Below are 19,590 nucleotides of genomic sequence, written 5' to 3' on the forward strand. Positions count from 1 at the left end.
ACCCCTGGCACCAACCAGCTAAATCCTCCAGAGGAAGGAGTGAGTCCTGTTTTTTCTACAAAGGAGTGGAAATCTCAGAACCACTCCCTACTACCTCTGCAGTTTTCCTGTTTGTGTAAATCGGTATTCAAAGGAGTAAATATTTTGTAGTAGATTAAACTGAGTGCAAAGGTCGCTGTTACTTCAGAGTCACACGGTGCCATAGTTGCCCTGAAGCGATTTAAAGCACATTTTAGAAGAAAAGGACGGAAGTAGCTGGTCGGCCAGGGCCAGCCTTAAACTGATTTTAACTTTAGCGGGAAGTTAAGTGCCAGAAAAATACAAGATCCAGTAAATTCAAACACACATACACGCTTACGGAAAACCCCTGGCACGTAAACGCCACTGTCCAACGCACAAGGAAACACGTTTGCTTCAAGAATAGTTCATTTCTCTCTCTCATACGCTCTCTAGGGAAGGGTGATGTGGGTGTGGATGAAAGACCGTGAGACTGTGTGTGTGTGCATGTTTGTTAAAGAAGAGGAAAAGAGTGTGTGTGTGTGTGTGTGTGTGTGTGTGTAACTGCAATTGCCTTGGATTTAATTGCTTTCCTGCTGTATAAACTTGCATCATTTGTGTGTATGTGTGATTGTAAGTAAAATATATATGTTTGTGTCTCTAGCCGGGGGGAGGGAGGGGGTTAAGTAAGGTCAGTGACTTGACAGCTGAAGCAACCGCTAACTGTGAGCTGGCAGGCTGATGGCAAGACTGATTTGACAGTTTGACTTCCACACCACAAATCCCCTCGAATAATTTACCTCTCCTGTCTGACTTAAATCCCTAGCACATAAAACCTCAAAACCCTACAATACTCTCAGTAAAAAAATACAAAACGAGATAGATAGTGACACATTTATGTAACAGCACAGTAACACCAGATAAGTTGGATTTGATCCAGCTGGACATCTGGGACTGGACCCCTCATTAGTGTCCCCTAGTGGACAGTATGAGTCACCAGCTGAGTGTTGTGATTTGTTGGCACGGATCGCAGCATCTTCACAAGTCATCACATCACAGTACCGGGAGTGATGCTGCCTCCAGATGGTGACCCTGTTAGACGTGACATCGACCACCTTCAATGGCTCCAAACCGTCTTTTAAACCAACAAACAACCTAAACCCCCCCCCCCCCCCCCACAGATGAGTCCATAGTGTCAGATCTGTTATCTGAGTGAGAGCAATGACAGTTAGACTTGGCAATGACTGAATGGTAAGAGGAGGACTGTGGGACTGATAAGTGACGGCTTGACCGAGGTGCAGATGGGAGGATTTCTGATGCTCATTCACTGTCTCCATCCTGCTCCCTTTGTTTTTCATATTCACTCTATCTCTCTTCTCCCTCTTTCTTTCTTTAGTCTGTTTTCCCTTCTCCTCTTCATGTTTCATCCTTTTCATCCTTTTTTATCTCTCCTCTCACTAACTGCAATTGCATGCACAGTTGTTTTGTTTTTTTTCATTCTGATTGAAGATTTCGTGTTAACTGTTGATGGGATGTGATCTAATACGTTCTGGTATTTACATGTGTCAACGCATTTAATCGGAACAGCTGTGTGACATGCACAAAAAGCAGTGTTTACCCTCGGATGACTGCTTTGGAGGTGGCGGGGGGTGGGAGGTGGGAGGTGGCGGGAGGTGGGAGGTGGCGGCTGAGGTGGCAGCAGACATTTCTCCAATCTTCTGAGATTGACATTAAAATGAGAATAGTTGGTCCACCTTAAAAGGTCAGTTTACCTTAAGTGAGACTGGTCAAGTTAGGCTAACCCCTATATTTATATGAGCATTAATATCTTACCGTTGAACAGATTATCAAAGGTTTACACTTTCCTATCAGTCCAGATCAGGCCAGTCTCTCCTGACTGAAGTGGTTATATGAGGCATTTTTTATTCTGATTATTATTTGAATATCAGTTTCCAGTTAAGCACAGCCGCTCTCTCCATCTTCTCTGCACCTTTTACTTTTGCCTGGACGCCCTCCATCCCTCCATCCTCCTTTCGATGCTGTCATCGCCCCACAAACCACCTGAACAGCATGTTGCTATGGCAACCCCTTTTACCCTTCCTGTGTGGTCCTGGTAAGGTGGAACTACTCCTTTTTAATACACACACGTACAGTGAAACACACACACACACACACACACACACACACACACACACACACACACACACACACACATACACACACACACATATCCTGTTTTTGTGATTAGAGTGGCAAACGGGGTACTCAGACAGCAGGATATCCTAAGGAGACCAACGTATGTGTGTTTGTGTGAGAGAGTGAAGGAGTGAGGGGTGGGAGGGGTGGGAGGGGGGTGGGTTTGATATACAGAGACAAAAGTATAAGAAGAAGAAATGAGGCTGAGAAAAAGTGTTGAATATTGTGTAATTTGAAGCATAGTGATGTGTAATTAGTTTCATAGTTGTGAAATAATCAGTGTGTTAATTTGTTTGTTCAGAGCTGCAATCTGACATTTTCTGAAGTACAGAAAAAAATCCAAGAAAAGCACTATTATTATGTTATTTTATTTTAACTTCCACACCCAAAATGTATCTTACAGTCCAAACAACAACAACTGATGTTTACTTTATATCAAACTTAACTTAAACTCAGAGTCAACTGCACCAAAGAGGAGAGACAGAATGGCCTATATTGAATCCTTATTTATTATGTGAGTTTTCCATTCACATGTGCCGGCTTGGCTTGACTCGGTTTGACTCGGCACATCAGCCCAGCACAGCAGGGATTTGCATCTGCAATACAACAGGGCTACCAAAATTGAAGGTGTCTTTAACTGATAGCGCACTTCTCTTGAGTTGAAAAGCAGCAGGCTGTATACATCATAACTGTGAATAGTGGTCAAAGTCGCAGCTGTGAAAAAGGTGGATAAGCACATTTCATTTCCCATAAATTCTTCATGATAAAAGCCTTCCGTTAGTTTGTCAGTGGAAAGCTTTTAATATGAAGCAGCAGCAGCAGGAAATGTTTTCATCAGCAGTAACTTAACACAGCTCCGATACTGCTGAAACCAATCACGGAACGGTAAAATAAAGCAGATATGTGAAAGTACAGACAGACAGAAACACTGGAGGGAAAGTAAACTTTAAGTTATAGAGTCGGGGTTTTCAAAGTCTGGAGCTGTGAGCCTTCCCTCAGGCAAACCTTGGAAAAAGTCCCTCCCCTCCACCTCTTAGTTTACTTGCCTGCTGATATAGCTGCTTAACATACTTCAGACTACATCAAATACATTAAAAGGTCCGTCTGAATGCATTTATTAGTTTCTGATTCTGAGAAAGTGGGCAAAACGGTCCTATTCCCTAAATTACTGTCTCTCTGAACTTTCTCTTTAACTAAATCACACATATTGATGCTATTCTATGTGATCTCCATTTTGATAACTTTAGTAATAACTAATGCAACAGTTCTTCACTTCTGTACACTGAGCCTCCCCCTTCTGTGTGGAGCCCCCCTGGGGAGGTCCGCCTCTCACTTTGAAGACCTCTGAGTAAGAAACTACAAAAGAAACTGGGATCTGAACACACAGACACTTTTAAAAAAATGTGTTTCCCTCTAGTCTCCAGCACAGACGTGAGTTGAATCTCACAAGACACACTAAGAATGGAGAGAGAGGGGAGTTCGGTTGGCAAGACGTCACTTGGAACCCGTTTGGTTGGCAGGTTGCAGGTCAGGCCGCTTTGAGATGGTCAATCGTAGGCTCAGCTCAGCGCAACTCGGAGTGTTTCAATCGGTTATGGAAATGCAAATCAGCACAGTATGGTTTAACTCAGTGTGACCAAAAATGCCAACAGAAAAACGCTATCAGTGACAGCAGCGTATTAGTGCCCGTTTCTTGGTTTCATTCATCCCATCACATCTTTGCTCTTTCTATTAATTTGTCGCTGTTCTCTCAACTGCCTCTCCGCCAAATACCTCTGCAGTCACCTTGATACTCTAGCCCTTTATTTACTCTTCCACTTGCTTATTTTCTCCTGTAGCTTGCTCGGCCACTTTCACTCACATTCTGCCTGTCTCTCTTGGATTTCTTTCCTGCCTTTGTGTGTCTGCCTTTTCAACCTCCTTACTTTCTCAACTTCCTCCTAAATCAATATAGTTGATTTTCTCCCTAGTCTCTTCCTGTGTGCACTTCTCTTGCCCCGAAGCTCTCTGCCTTGTTTATGCGTGTGTTGGGTTAGGATGTCTTTTGACTTTGACATCTGCAGGGTGAGGCAAGTGTGAGGAGGTTGAAGGAAAGATTAGCAATTGAGTGAGAGAGAGACAACACAATTGAGCTGTTTTTGTTGTTTGTTTGTCTTTGTGGTTGTTTTTTTTGAAGGACTGCAACAGACAGCAATGATGAGTTGTAAAAAGTCATTATGTGTGATGATGGTTGTGTGTATGTGAGAGAAGAAATAGAAAACATCACTTTCTTCAGATTTCTTACCAATATATTAACCTTGTCAATATGAGTGTGCATAAAGAAAGTGAAGGCAGAGAGAGGAGAGGCACTATTGCCAGTCTGACATATAAACTGAACATAAGAATTCAATACATTTGGAGAAGTTACAGACCGTGACAGAGCAGCCAGACGGTGAGGCTGATATAGCGGTGCTCTGTGAGTGCGCAGAAGGCCGCAGACACATAGTGACAACCACAGCAGACTGGCCTTTTTGGGCAGTACAGTGAAGTGTGACCCTAGCCTAAAACTATGCCAGTAATGTTGATTGTGGGAGTGAAAGAAAGGACAAATGGCTCACTCTAACACACACAGAAAACTTTAAGTTAAGAAATCAACCAAGGTTCTCTGAAAACATGAGTGACGTACCTCACTTTCAAACTCACTGCACTGTCCCACCTCAAACTTAAACACCTCAAATATACCATTCGAGGCTCCTCTCGTAAATTCTGTAAGGTTTGGCAACCATTTTTATATTATTTCGAACATGAATTTCCCCTGGCACGTACAGCTGATCCTGACCTCTAAATCTCATATTCTTTCTTTTGTTTGCCGTCTGTTTATCTTTATTTTTATTTATTTTATTTTTTTTTATTTTTATATTTCTATTTAATTTTTATATCTATATTTATTTTAATTTTATTCTATTACTATTTATTTACTTATCTATTTATTTTACTTATTTATTTTTTCTTTTACCCCCTCCCTCCCCTCCATACCCCGTGTGAGCACAACCTGTTCGGATGTATGTGTGCCTGCATGTGTGGGACATCTGCTCCTGACTGTGCTGTTTCATGTGTGTTTGTTTGTAATACTGCTAAAATCTAATAAAAATATTTAAATATATATAAACTCACTGCACTGTCCCTCTGAAGCTAGTTTACACTACAGTAGTCTTGACTGGCAGATGACATGGCATCTGTTCACAAAAAGAAGGAGACTTCCTCCTGCCATAAAAGCCCGACATAACGTTCTCCCTTCAGTCTAACTCCAATCTAATTTGTAGAACATGGTGGAAGTGTGAGGTGTTGCCCAGATTGCAGCTGCATAAACCTTGATGAGCATGTAGACCAACAGGGGGTTGCAACCCCTTGCTGTCATAGGCCGTGGCAATAGCTCCCACTGCTCATAGGAGGTTATCCCAAATGTAATGCAACCCATGACAAACAGCTGCTCCGATTTCCTGTCTTTACTGTCTTATTAACAGGTGTATCATGCTCGCACTGGGCAGAGCGCATTAAGCTGTTCATGCTCCTGCGTGGAAATACGAAGAGGAGGAAAAGCCGACAGCTCAATAGGGCGGTATGATAATGCTGGATTAAATACCTTGGGCACAAACACAAGATTAGGTTTTAGTAAAACCCCCATTAAAACCTGCATACATGATGGGTTTACTGACTTGCACGTTTTGCAGAGGCCGGTGTGAGTATTAAAGCTGTTTCAAAGGACAGCATCTTAAGATCTACCTGTTGCAATAGCTCCAAAAGTGGGTGCGACACCACATAAAGCACCATTGATAAACCTGCTGTTTTGACCCCAAAGCATATGTTACACACCAATATAGTGGCTAAATTTACTTTGATAGTGGAAAAAGCCAAGTCCTTAGCTCTAGTTGCTTTTGCAGAAATGTCTAAATAACAGTTACAGCTCTGGAAAGCCATCAACCCCGCATTTACACACAGTCCTCAAACACACGCCATTTGCCATCATAAGCACAATGTGTAGAGGAGGCTCTGGCACTTTCACAGGCCAGGCCCATAAAGCCATGCACTCCAGATGAGGATAGAACATACACATCTGCTACACCAGATCCCTGCAGAGGGGAAAAGGCCATGGCTGGCTCCACAGCAGCTGAAATATCTCCACTAGCCAGTGATCACAACCTGACAACAGGAGTGAATAGCTCTAACTGGGGAAAGGTGTATGGGAGGACACGCAGTCACGCATATGCTAAAGCATCCAACCTCAGTGAAGTGCTCTGACCGGACAGGCAATAAAACCAACTGTAATTCTTCCATATTTAAGCTTCCTTGCTATGGAGTTCCCAATCATTGTAGGGAAGACGGCCTCTAGACAGTAAATCTGGCCCTAGATTCAACAAGCCCGACAAGTGTGTGGCTCTCAGTGATATTAGGCCAGAGCTGTTCCACATAATCAGTCTGTGTGCCAATGTATGCAAATGACATGAGAGCAGACCACATTGCCTCTTGATATATGCTACTACCATAGTCTTGTCCATTCTGACCAGTACATGCTGCCCTCTGAGAAAGGGGCATAAATGTTTCAGTGCCACTGAGACAGCCTGGCGTTCAAAGCAGTTTATAAGAACTAACTGCATCTATGAGCTCCATGTATCATTTACTATTCTGCCTTCATATTCTGCCCAGCTGGCTAGAGAGGCATCTATGTTAATATATTTGTGCATATCTGTGCATCTACCAGTGAGCAGAGCAAAGATGCACACCTTGGAAACCAAGACTCGGCCGTGGCTATGGTGTGTCGGGTTCAGTTTGAGCGATGTAACCCAGTGCTGATGCCATCAGCCCCAGCAGCCTGAGGCACACTATGAACTTTACCATCACCCCCCTACAAAAAAGTGCTGGACAAGCCCAAAAGGCTTTCACCCTTTCCACTGGCAGACGTGCTTTGAATGCGACTGAATCTTCAGACAGGCCTAATGTGATGCTTTGAGCTGAAATCAGAACACCCTTTCCCCAGTTTACTGTGAAATCCAGGGCCACCAGATGTGATGTGAGCAGTCTGGTGTATGTCTGAATTTGCAGGGGCAGCTTTGCTGCCAGAAACCAGTTGTCAATGTACCATATGTTGCCAAGCGCAACAGCAGTTTCAATGCATTTTACAAACACCAGTGGATTTAATCAAAGATCAAACAGGAGCACCAGATAATCGTGTGTTGTGCCCTGGAAGGCAAATTGGATACTTTCTGTGAGGGGAAACATAGAGATGTGAAAATTAGCATCTTTTAGGTCTGTTGATGCAAACCAGTCGCCTGGATGCACTAAGCATATCAGAGCTGTGTGTGTCAACAAATGAACTTGAACTGTCTCATGTATTTGTTCAAAGCATGCTGATCTAATATCATCTGTACACCCAGGCCCCTTTTGGGACCAGGACATACCTAGAAAAAAATGCTTTGACTCTAGCAGTACCATCCTTTGTTTCACAGAGAAGTGATTTCCTTCTGCAAAAACTGCCTGAGCCCACAACCGCAATATCATGTTGAATCAGGGTGGAGTACACGTAAAATTGAGTCTGTAACCCCTGGTTACAGTCTTTATTAACCCATCTGATGCCACACATGGACACTACTGCTGAGCTTGGCTCACCAGTAGACCTGGAGGTAGTCTTGCCTCCTATACTGGACCGAACGGGCATTGTGGACTGTGCAGCTACTGCCTGTTCCCCTCTTCTTCTCATCACTTTCATTAATAAAATGTGCCTGTGCCCTCAGCTTGAGGCCTGGATGCGTGCCAGAAAATATTTTTTATTAATGAATTTACTGAGTGGGAAGCACACTGGTGTGAGTCTGGGCACTGGTGGGTGCTTGTGTGACTCAGCTGGGCCTCCAAAGAGCTCTTTGCAAGTCTGACTTTGCTCATCTTTGCATGGTTGTGAAATTTGAGTGCCGTCAAAACTAGTGCACACCTTTTGTAGGTCCTGGAACATGACCTCTTCAACTTACTCAGAAACAAACATCTTTTGGGGGAACAGCCATCACTCCCTGATAACAGCACACTTGATTTCTTTGTGTCACAATGACAGCAAAGGGTTTCTTAGCCCTTGAACTCTGGCTCCCATGAGGATGGTGTGTCCCTGAGGGCTCTCAACTAACTCCTGAGGCAGATGAGTTGACTATGCCCATCACAAGGTCCACCACCGACAGGCTAGCTAGGTGCCGTAGCCTGCATCAGTGAATCTTGAAGGATAGATATGCACAATGCTCACAGGTAGTCAGATGCTAGACATGCAGCACATGGGTGGTTGACGAATAACACAATTCTGACAGTCCGTGTGTCACATACTGATAAAAAATTATATTTTTTAAGAATATATATTTAAATGTTGTTCCTCTGACAAGATTTAGTACAATAATACCAAAGGTGTTGTGGGTGTATTAAGATTTATACTTAGAGTTTTACTTCATCACACAGCTTACTAGAGTTTTGATCCAAACATCAAAAATGTCATATGGTGTGACTGTCCGGCATATCTGTGTCCTCAGAAATAAGAGCATATTTCCAAATAAATTATAAATATTTGATAGTTCTACAGTGCATATAAAATAATAATGTGTTATCAATAGCCACATAAAGTGTTGATGTCTATGCATAATGTCAAAACAAGTTCTGACCAAATACATTTTGTCCGCAAAATGGTCGTCATATAGTGTGACACTATAATGCATATTTACAACGGGCGATAATTTGGACATCTTAATGATGAAGAGGACCACACCCAACCAGGAAGTTACAGTAACATCTCTGGAGTGACTTGCAAATTCATGAGGTGAGTGGTGCTTTTTTATTTTTAGTTAAAAAGCTATGAATCTGACATCACCAGTAGTGGTTGATGTTTTGTGTCTTATGGTGTGACATTATTTGCATAAAAAATAAATATTTCTCACAGATTTTACTTATTAATTCTTAAAAATCATTGCTGCCATGTGGCTAATTACATGGTAATTATCAGCTAGCTGATTTTAGTTTGCTAATAAATTAGCTTAACTGATCAGAATGTCATATGGTGTGACACTGTGTCATATGGTGTGACTGGTTTTCCAAGTCACACCATATGACACATCTGTCACACCATATGACATTCACTTTATTTTACATGAATATTTATATATGTAAAAGGTTTGATAGATAAAAATATTATCTATATGATAAATAATCCACTTTTCAATTGTATATTTCATGCGACCATATTGTACAGTTTGCCATACTGTGCATATTAAAAGATCTTTGTCCTGCATTTCTTGTCAGAGTGAGGCAGATATGTCCAGCAAGGAGAGGACACGCAAGTACAGGGAAAGACTGAATGCAGACCGTGTAAGGAGAGAGAAAGTCCTCAGGGAAAGGAGAAGAAAGTAAATAGATCATGCCAGTTCACATAGGACAGACACAGCTATAGCAGAGGTTGAACGTCTAGGCCACAACCAGCATAGTAATATTATGACTACTATTACTACCATAGTGAACCTGAAATTAAATGTTTAAAAATCTTAATCATTCTATATTTTCCTTTAACAGGTATGAAGAGAAGAAACAAAAAGGAAAAATGAAGCCCTTCAGTGTCCATTCATATGGTCTGAAGACTTTTAGCTTTTCACAGTTTCTAGTTCTAAACACGTGAACTACAAAACAAATATCAAATGTCATGATTCATTGGAATATTAATGTATGAATTGTACATTGTAATCTTAACTGTTATGTTAAAATACTGATTCTATGAATGTCTGTGAATCTCCTTAATGCAGTTTAGAACATTAATCTGTTAGCTACAAAGGTGCTACTGTTATAACTCATTCACACACTAATTTTTACAATGTTCATTCATGATAACATTCATGCTGACACACTTTTCAGTTTCTTCACATTTTTAATGTTTTTTGTAAGTGTGTTGATAATTTTTTGTCATGCTTTAAAAATATTAACATAAACATAATACTCACTTTCAATTCATCAGATTGTCAATGTCATTTCAATACTGTTACTGAATTCACAATGTTAAGTGGAGTTTATACTGAACCATTAAGGTTATGTGAATGTTGTTATTATTCTATATTTGAAATTCATGTGTAACCTGTTTCCTCAATTGTTTTGTTTGTGTTAAATACATATAAAATACTTTTTGCATTGACATATTGTGGTGTGGTGCAGTTTATCATATGGCGTGACACTCATGTCATTTGGTGTGACGTTCACAATTGTGACCAAAAACAGCTTTGTTAGTGGTAATTCATGAACATAACAATAGAACACAAGGAAATTAGTATCAGCAAGAGTCTCAAGCAATTTCTTACAGTTGTTACAAGGTTTAAGAGAATTAATCTAAAATATCTTGAGAGATTGAGGAGCGATGTACTCCTTTGCATGATTACGTAGAATAATAAACAGAAATATTGCACATTTTCACAAGGAAATGTTAAATATCAAAGCAGTCATAATTAAAATGTTTGATGAAGTGAGTTATAAAAAAAAAAAAAAACCCATTTTCACTTAATATGAAATAGTTTTCACGTCACACCATGTGACAATTTAAGGCACTGATGCAGCAAATTGATGAAAAAAAATGCATATTTCGACACAAAATCTAAAAGAACACATATATTTGGAAAGTTATGAGTCATAACAACACAAAAAAATAATTTTCAGGAAAAATAATGAAGTTTAAAAAAAAAATACTTTTTCCGGCCTATATGTCAACCACCCACATGCAGAAAGGGTGTCTTCACCAGCGATTTTGTTGCCCCATGTGCAGAACTTGGCCAGTGGCTTGACCTTTCTTGGTGAGTGAAGGTTCAGGCTCAGCCACTGGTAACGGTAAGCAGCTAGTATGGTGGCCAGCTTAGCAGCTACTGTTTTCTGACATTACACTCAGATAGCTTTGCAGATCCAGTAGTTCAGCAACCAACTAGTTAGCTCGCTTTATTAACTTTGTTGTCAGGCCATTAGCCACACCTGCTATTGGAGAGATTGCTTCTAAGACCGAGAAGATGTTTAAAATTGAATGGAAACTGTTACATCAGGCTTTTATCGAGGAGGAAGTCCCAGTCAAGACTACTGTAGTGTAAAACAGCACGGAGATGGTTTCCCATTGTGAGATACCAACACAAATGTTGAAAGAGAACACAGAGCTCTTGATTGACAGCAGGTAATTGCAGCTGACTTCCTCACAGTGGGAATGTCTGTTCTGACACGGTGAAAAGACAAAGGTTAAATGACAGCATCTTCACTTTCTTTGTTGCTCGTTTTTGTCCTTTCCACATGACGACTCAGGTCATTTCACCTAGATTTTTCTCGTTCTTTTAATGAACGTCTGTGTCTACTTCTCTTTCCATCCCTAATAGCTTGCACCCTCCCTCTGTGTCTCCTCTTTGTCTCACTTTCTGTCTGTCTATTGGGCCAGCTGATTGGCTTGATTTCTGTCTGTGCTGCCAGGAAGGGGCCAATGAGTGAGCAGAGTGGTTTCCATGAGTCGTCGACTAACTGAGCACTACAGTATATAGACAGAGGCAAGGACAGACATTACATAATTAAATGCTATTTTTTAAAATATTTGCTTAATGAGTACTGAAACTAAATCTATTTCCCTTTCATCATCTGGTTATACAATAAACCACCATATTCACACATTCCCACATACACACACACACCACATACAATTAGGAGGGAACCCATTGTCCTTTTGAGTAGGGGGTTGTTGCTAAGCAACCTCTATTTCTAAGGTGAACAAGACAGTGCTGAGGAAGAACAGCACAGCATAGAGAGACAGAGCGAGGGAGAGGGGAAGATAATGAGTGTCTCAAACCAGAGGGGTTGACCACAGGAAACTCACACTTAATCATTCAAACCACATGCAAATGAACACACGTAAACAAAGGCACCTTTTCTGTCTGCGCTCTATCTCGTCCTCTCATGTGTACATACAAGGAGGATATTAGGGCTGCAAAATTAGTGTCATTTATGTGGATGGCTGCATAGAGTGAGTATGTTTAGAAGTAGTTAAGTTTTTCATCAAGCGACACACATATTTTGCAGCTGAGACTGATTCTCAATGTGTCTCAGAACCATTGACTGTGTATAAAGATGAGCAACATGACAGCTCCCCAAAAGTGAAGCCACAAGCAAGATGGGAGTTCCAAGAAAGGAGATATTTCGGTTTCATTTTTACACAGCTGTAAGAAGTAGAGACACTTCATCTATATTTACATACAGTCAATGATCTAACCGGATGTTTGTGTGTGTGTGAACATGCATGTAAAAGTTGTGCTGCATCAAAGCTACAATAGAAAGCAGACTGTGTTGCTTGGTTTGTAGAGGTAGTAGAGCTGTGTGTCAAATAGTATGTTGATGCAACCTTCTACTGTGAAATGTCTTTTTGATTCTGCAGCACACTACAAAGTGGCTGTCTCATGGGTATAAACTATTTTATGATAAGGAAGCAGTAATTCCCGCCCCCTCTTAGAAACCACAGGATTTGCTTTAAAATGTCAGAAAATAGTGAAACATGTATATTATAATTTATCCAAGATCTAGTGGATGAATACTTGGTTATACTGGATGAATACTATAATAGTGTGAGCTGTTAACCTTCATATCGTCCTCCCGGGTCAAATTGACCCCGTCTGTTTTGACTGTTCCTTCTTTCCTCCCTTCCTCCTGTCCTTTTTTCTTTCCTTCCTTCCTTCTGTTCTTCTTTCCTTCCCTCACTCCTTCCTTCCTTTCCTTCCTCCCTTCCTTCTGTCCTTCTTTCCTTCCCTCCTCCCTTCCTACTTTCCTCCCTCCCTCCTTCTCTCTTTCCTTCCTTCCCTCCCTCCCTCCTTCCTTCCTCCCTCCTTCTCTCTTTCCTTCCATCCCTCCCTCACTCCTTCCCTTCCTTCCTTCTGTCCTTCCTTCCTCCCTCCCTCCCTCCTTCCCCCTTCCTTCCTTCCCTCCCTCCTCCCTTCCTCCTTTCCTTCCTTTTTCCTCCCTACTACTACCTTAAGTCCTGTGGGACCTCTGACATGGAAATCCAGTTATTATTATTATTATTATTTATTGGACTATCTACAGATTACTCAGATCATGTTAAGTAGTTTGCTAGAATTACTGGAAGCAACGAGAAGACACACTGCAGAATAGATACATGTTTTATCGCTGGATGAACATACATGGGGCTTATTTATTTACTTGCAAGAAACTTTGGTGCCTCTGACTTGCAACACACACAACTATGTAGCAACAGGAGGAACGAATGGCTGAAAGAAAGAGGGGGAAAGCAATACTGACTGAGACATCTGCGAATAACCAAATAGAATATGGGAAGTGAAACCAACTGTGGCCTGAAGCACACATGTGAGTTTCTTTATCCGAAAAAAAATATCAAACAGAAATCTGCAGGTCTTATTTTAGCAAGCACTTAACCAAAGTCAGCTCCACAAACACTTCCCCTTAAAATGCTCTACTTTAAACAAGGTGAGTTAATTCTCATTTTCATCAACAGAATGAGGAAGATGTAGCACACAGCCAACACTGGCTTTTAACAATTATAAATTATGATACATGAGTACAGACTGTTATCTATTAAAGTGAAGGTTTGATTCTAATTATTATAACAATTTAAGGCATTAAAAAAGTTTAAGTTGTCAGATATAATGGGATACTTAATCATCATCCATGTGTGTCACTAGATCTATCTCACCATTTATTTGGAAAAAATGTTCCATAAAATAATGAATGACATTTTGGATAAGAGGAATTGATGAACTGGAGTATCAAATATCCTCCATTTACATATGGACATTTCATAGCTTTTATTTTGCTTCACCAAAATGTAGCTTAAACCAAAATGTGGCTTTTTAAGGAAAGTGGAAATTTAGGCTATTCAGTTCATTGGTCTCCTCTGAGTACTAACCCTTAAACATTGGTTTGACAGATTAAGCAATTTGAGTTAAATCTGTAAATAATGTACTGAACAGCCAAGTGAAAGTGAAAATATAAAGTGCTTATTAATACACAATTTCTGAGCCTTTGTGGTCAGGCTTTAGCAGACTGCTAAGATCTTTGTTTGATGTATTCAAAGTAACAAAAATGTTAATTAAAACTAATTAAATGCAATATGTCCACATGTAATGTTATGCTCCTGAGGTTCCCCCTGAAAACAGAATACAAACGAGTCCTTTCAGCCTGATGGGACAACATGATAATTGTCTTACAGTAATTACTGGCCTTTTTTTAATGTAGGGTTACAAACCTCTACATAACACATACACACCTATATTTGTGTTGTACATCATTTTAACCACCTTTAAAGTATTAACATTTGCACTGCAGTCTAATATCCAAAGCAGAGCTACAAGTCAACACACACACACACACACACACACACACACACACACACACACACACACACACACAGGTTAGCAGGTCTGGATAGTTACTCAGGGAAATGTCAGGACTACACATGTGCCGTCCCTTCCTGGAGAGTCTCTAACTGTGTTGTTAAGCAGGAGACAATGTTTAGGTTGGTAACCTGAAAACAGATTTTCAGAAAAGCGGTGTGTTGAATGTACGCACTATAAACTGATAGTCTTTAAGGATGCAACTACAAAATAAAGGATAATGGAATTAGAGCTTAGGCTTTAGTCTAGTTTATCTCATAAGGTTTATTATGTAAATAATGAGCTGCTGGACAGAGCTATGTTTTACTGTAAATGTTATGTACTGGCAGTAATCCATAGCTTCTGAACCTTTTGGATAGTTTTTAGACTGGTATTCACATATTTATTTGTTTTATTCAAAGTTAATACATTTCATTTAAATGCATGTAAATATATATCAGCATTATATGTCATTTTCCTGGAGCTGATCCTATGTTCCTGAATGTAGAAAAAAAAAAGGATTTACAATGTGATGACTCTGAAATTGCTATAATTCCTAAAAGACGTTTTGGAGCTAAAATCTGTGGTCACAGGTCACAAAGTTTGACAAATCTTAACCTAACACTCGAACCCTTACATCTTTCTGTCCACATTTACGTAGCAGTTAAGCTTAATATCAGAAAGTGGAGCTGCAACACAGCCTACATGCAAGTTGGCAGGTGTGACAAGTTATTCAGAGAGGTGACAGCAGCTCATGTTTGCCTGTTAGAAAAGGCACTGCTGGGATTCGAACCCAGGATCTCCTGTTTACTAGACAGGCGCTTTAACCAACTAAGCCACAGCGCCGTATGACTGGGCTGTTACACAATAATATACAAACTGTCTTTAAAACAAACATTACGACAAAGGAAAACAGAATTAGAGCTCAAAGGGTTGGTCTGTCTTCTACTGTTTAATCTGCTGATGATGTACTTAAAAGCAAAGTTTTACTGATTACATTAAGTGCTTACTGCACAACTTCTGAAGCTTTGTGTCTGGCTTCAGGACTGCTCCAACACTGATGCACTCATATTCATCTGATACTTTCCTTTCGGAGGTTTGAAATACATTATAATCACATTTCTGTGTAATCTTGCGGGGGCTCCCCAACACTCCTGAAATAGACTCCTGAAACAGGATCCACAGTATGACTCTCTTACTGTAAGTAATGGGCTCAGGAGAATTTCTGGACAGTAAATTATAGTCACCGTCCAACAAAGGCTGACAGACTTAAACCTAACAAATAAACCTTTATATCTTTATGTACATAATTTCAACCAGCACCACCAAAGTGTGAGTATTGTGACACAGCAGTTTAGTTTAACCCACCTGTTGTCCTCAAGTCAAGGAATGAAGTTAGGAAGGGAGGAAGAAGGAAGGGAAGGAGGGAGGAAGGAAGGGAGGAGGGAAGGAAAGAAGGACAGAAGGAAAGGAAAAAGGGAGGCAAGGGAGGAAGGAAGGAAGGACGGAAGGAAGGAAGGAAGGAAGGAGGGAGGGAAAGAAGGACAGAAGGACAGGAGGACAGAAGGAAGGGAGAATGGAAGGAAGGAAGGAAGGAAAGATTGACAGATAGAAGGAAAGGAAGGAAGGAAGGAAGGAAGGAAGGAAGGAAGGAGGGAAGGATGAAGGAAGGAAGGAAGGAAAGAAGGAAGGAACAGTCAAAACAGACAGGGTCAATTTGACCCGGGAGGACAACACAAGGGTTAATATCATAAAATGAAGCCATGATGCAACAATTCATTAAAGTTACTAGAGTCGAGCCAGTCTTACCTGTGCATAGTCTCTCTCCAGCTGTCCCTTCTTCAGACTGTAGCTTCTGCAGAAACACAGAGACACAGAAACATTTTTGAGTGTGTTTATAGATTACAATAAATACTCTTTATATCATAACATATACAGTCCTTACACAAAACTTATTTCATCTTCAAATGTGACACGATAACAGTAAATAAGTTTAGAATGAAATCGAAGGAGCCATCCAAAAACGTTGCTATTATGATATTGCAGAGGTCAATAAGCAATGGTCATTATCTGTGAAAGCGTTAGAGGCAGAGAGTCCGTGCAGAGATTCAAGTAAGGAGCAGGAATGTGGTGTGAGAACGCAGGAGATCAAGGACAGTTTGGGAGCAGAGTATGATAAAGGGAGAACAAGGTGACCAGCAAGCTGGGGTCTTGGAAAATAACAGGAGACAGTGGTGTGTGTGTTTTGACTTCTGTAGCTCTGCCTGTCTTTGTAAATATATTCACTTGGGTGTGTGAGCGTGTGAGAGTCAGTCTCTTTTAGTCTGTGCAGAATAAACGACTCCTTTTCCATAAGTAACAAGACTGTGAAGCATGAGCAGGACACAGTAAAGATATAGCTTCTATAACATAATTGGCCTTGATCAGCAGGAGCATCCGGAGGGGCACGACAGGGGCTGCAGCTCGAACTTGGGCGAACTCACGCAGCGGCCGTAAAAAGGTAGGGGTCGTTTTGATCTAATGAATATATGACCTCACGATATGTCTTGGTGCATCCTAAAGTGAAAATTTGTCTTTGTGACTTGTGGGATTGAACATAAAAAAGCTATAATGCCAGGAGAGTGAATGCAAAGGGTTACTGTGTGAATTTCAGTGCAACGGATACGACCCGTTCTTAAATTGGGAGAAGCAGTGAGAAAAGAGTTACAGCTGCATCTATTCGAATAATCTCAACTGCATTAATTGAACCGAAGGCCATACTCGACCTCAACCAAAAGGCATTACTTTATTGTTGCTGTTTTTGTGACAGTTTTTGCACCAAAAAAGAAAAAAAAAACTCTCCACAAAGCCTTTTTAACTTTCCCCTTGTCCTCTGAACATCATACAGCATCCTGGCAGCAGAGACAGTGGAAGCTCTTATCACAGCCCAGGAATGCACACAATGAAAAACACAACATTAGATATAAGATTACACAGACAGATAAAAAAAATACTGCACACTGTAGATGACCTCACCGGATACTCAAAAATTTCACCTGCATATTTGAACAGATGTATCATTATCTTGATTGTGCCTCACTGAACTTGGACTGTCTTCCAGTACTTCGATTTAAACATTTCCGAGAATTGTTTCTGATGCTATGTGTATGTGCTTTAGGATAAATGTCTATTTGTATTGTGTCTCTTCACTTTTGCAACAGAGACCTTGATCTGAGTGAGACTGCATCATTTTGGGTATATATGTATGTACATTAAGTAAATCTCCCTACAGTGAAACAAGTAAATCTGCACTTGACTGTTGAAAAGGCACTGCTGGGATTCGAACCCAGGATCTCCTGTTTACTAGACAGGCGCTTTAACCAACTAAGCCACAGCGCCACGTGGTACACAGGAGCAATGTTTACGTTGGCAACGTCATAAAGAAATGTTCATGGGCTCCACATATTGTGTTGAATCACAATGAACTGGTTGCTTCACATGTAAGACAAAATTTAAACTATGAATAAAATGGTATAAAAGGAAATGCTTTACTAAGCTTCTTATGACGCTTGAATGCAACTCTAATATTTAATGCTTTTACGCTGAAAAGCATAAAAAGTGATTTGATTAACATATTAATATATCAGCAAATAATTTATTGTTGTATTTTGATAAACAGGCAACATTTATGAAGTGTTAAATCACTCATTTTAAACTCACTCAGCTGTTTGATGACTGATACAGGAACATGTGTCAAAACGGGCAACTTGCATCTTGGGGTAAAGTATATTCAAACACATAGAAAGTAATGAGGAGGTCATAACAAGGAGCACAAATTCACATTTGTCTTGTTTGCTTAATGAAAGAGTGGGACGAAAACAAGATTCAACTACCTACTCTCTTTTTCTTTTCAGTGTCAACGCACGTCATTATAAAGACAAGTCGTTTTCACATGTAAATGGTATTATCATTGAAGTCATTAGCATTCCCTCTTCTTCATTCACATGTAGATGTTAAGGACACCTTCTTAGCTAACCTACTTGAGAGCTCCCATTTCAATGACTTGTTCAAGGCTCATCAGGAAGATATGAAGTCAGGTGATTGAATTATAGAGCACCAATTAAAATTACGGGAGGAGTGCGGGAGGAATGCGACGATGAGTATTTGTCTAAATGGGTGTTAAATTAACATGGCTTAAGGAATGTGAACATCTACTTCCATCTGGCTGTTTGAATGGCTATAGGCCTTTTGCTAATGCAGCTTTAGTAATGTATGAAAACAGCATGTATATTGTATGTAGCCCAGGGATATATTCTTTATGAATGTAAGCAGCTGTAGCTAAGCAGCTCACTAAAACTAAACATCTAAAATTAACTCCATACAACAACAGACTGTGTGAGGGAATCTAACAACTACAAACAAGCAGCAACTGGGAAGGGAAACGGTGAGGAGGGAAGACTCAGGAAAGGAAGACAACACTTACTGTAAGCATAGACAGCATAATTACTGCCAATTCTCCCTATGCTAATTACAGCCCAAACAAATAGGGCAACGCTTCTTGTCAAATCTTTCCCAAGGCATCAGTTTGTGTTAAAGCTGCATGTGTTCTGTCTGTTTTCTAGACAGAGGCTGTTTTAAATTTCTGGCTTTAATAGCTGAGAAGAGCCACGAGAAAATCTTAATGACTGAGCCATTCATTTAAATCCGACACAGAGACACAGAGACATTGCTGCAGTATTTCCCAGACGTCAATGATCTACTGCAAGAGGCTGGAGCACATGTTTAGTGTTTAACTCCGCCCCCATGCATGTCATTTGAAATACGACACGCTCCCTCCCCCTGTTCAGAGACACAAACTTCCACCCCCGCCCTTCAGGCATTGTGTCTGCGCTCTAAAGCACACATGCTCTGCAAAATCCTGCAAGGCCTCGTTGGCGCAGTAGGCAGCGCGTCAGTCTCATAATCTGAAGGTCGTGAGTTCGAGCCTCACACGGGGCAGGTCTTTTGAAAAGCACTG

At 40.6% G+C, this 19,590-nt stretch overlaps 1 protein-coding gene and 3 non-coding genes across 4 annotated transcripts in view; 1 reads left to right on the forward strand and 3 right to left on the reverse strand.

The window, feature by feature from the left end:
• The window catches only part of LOC128360456 (F-BAR and double SH3 domains protein 2-like), an 82,538-nt gene that overhangs the window by 41,517 nt on the left and 21,431 nt on the right, over nucleotides 1–19,590 (reverse strand). The window contains exon 3 of the mRNA XM_053320893.1: nucleotides 16,404–16,449. Within this exon, the coding sequence (XP_053176868.1) occupies nucleotides 16,404–16,449 (46 nt within the window). The remainder of the gene's footprint in view (nucleotides 1–16,403; nucleotides 16,450–19,590) is intronic.
• Nucleotides 15,367–15,440, reverse strand: trnat-agu (transfer RNA threonine (anticodon AGU)). Its single transcript has one exon. It is a non-coding gene; the product is annotated as a tRNA-Thr (tRNA).
• trnat-agu (transfer RNA threonine (anticodon AGU)) lies at nucleotides 17,899–17,972 on the reverse strand. Its single transcript has one exon. It is a non-coding gene; the product is annotated as a tRNA-Thr (tRNA).
• On the forward strand, nucleotides 19,499–19,571 carry trnam-cau (transfer RNA methionine (anticodon CAU)). Its single transcript has one exon. It is a non-coding gene; the product is annotated as a tRNA-Met (tRNA).

This window comes from Scomber japonicus, chromosome 6, assembly GCF_027409825.1.
Source record: "Scomber japonicus isolate fScoJap1 chromosome 6, fScoJap1.pri, whole genome shotgun sequence".
NCBI classification, from domain to species: domain Eukaryota; kingdom Metazoa; phylum Chordata; class Actinopteri; order Scombriformes; family Scombridae; genus Scomber; species Scomber japonicus.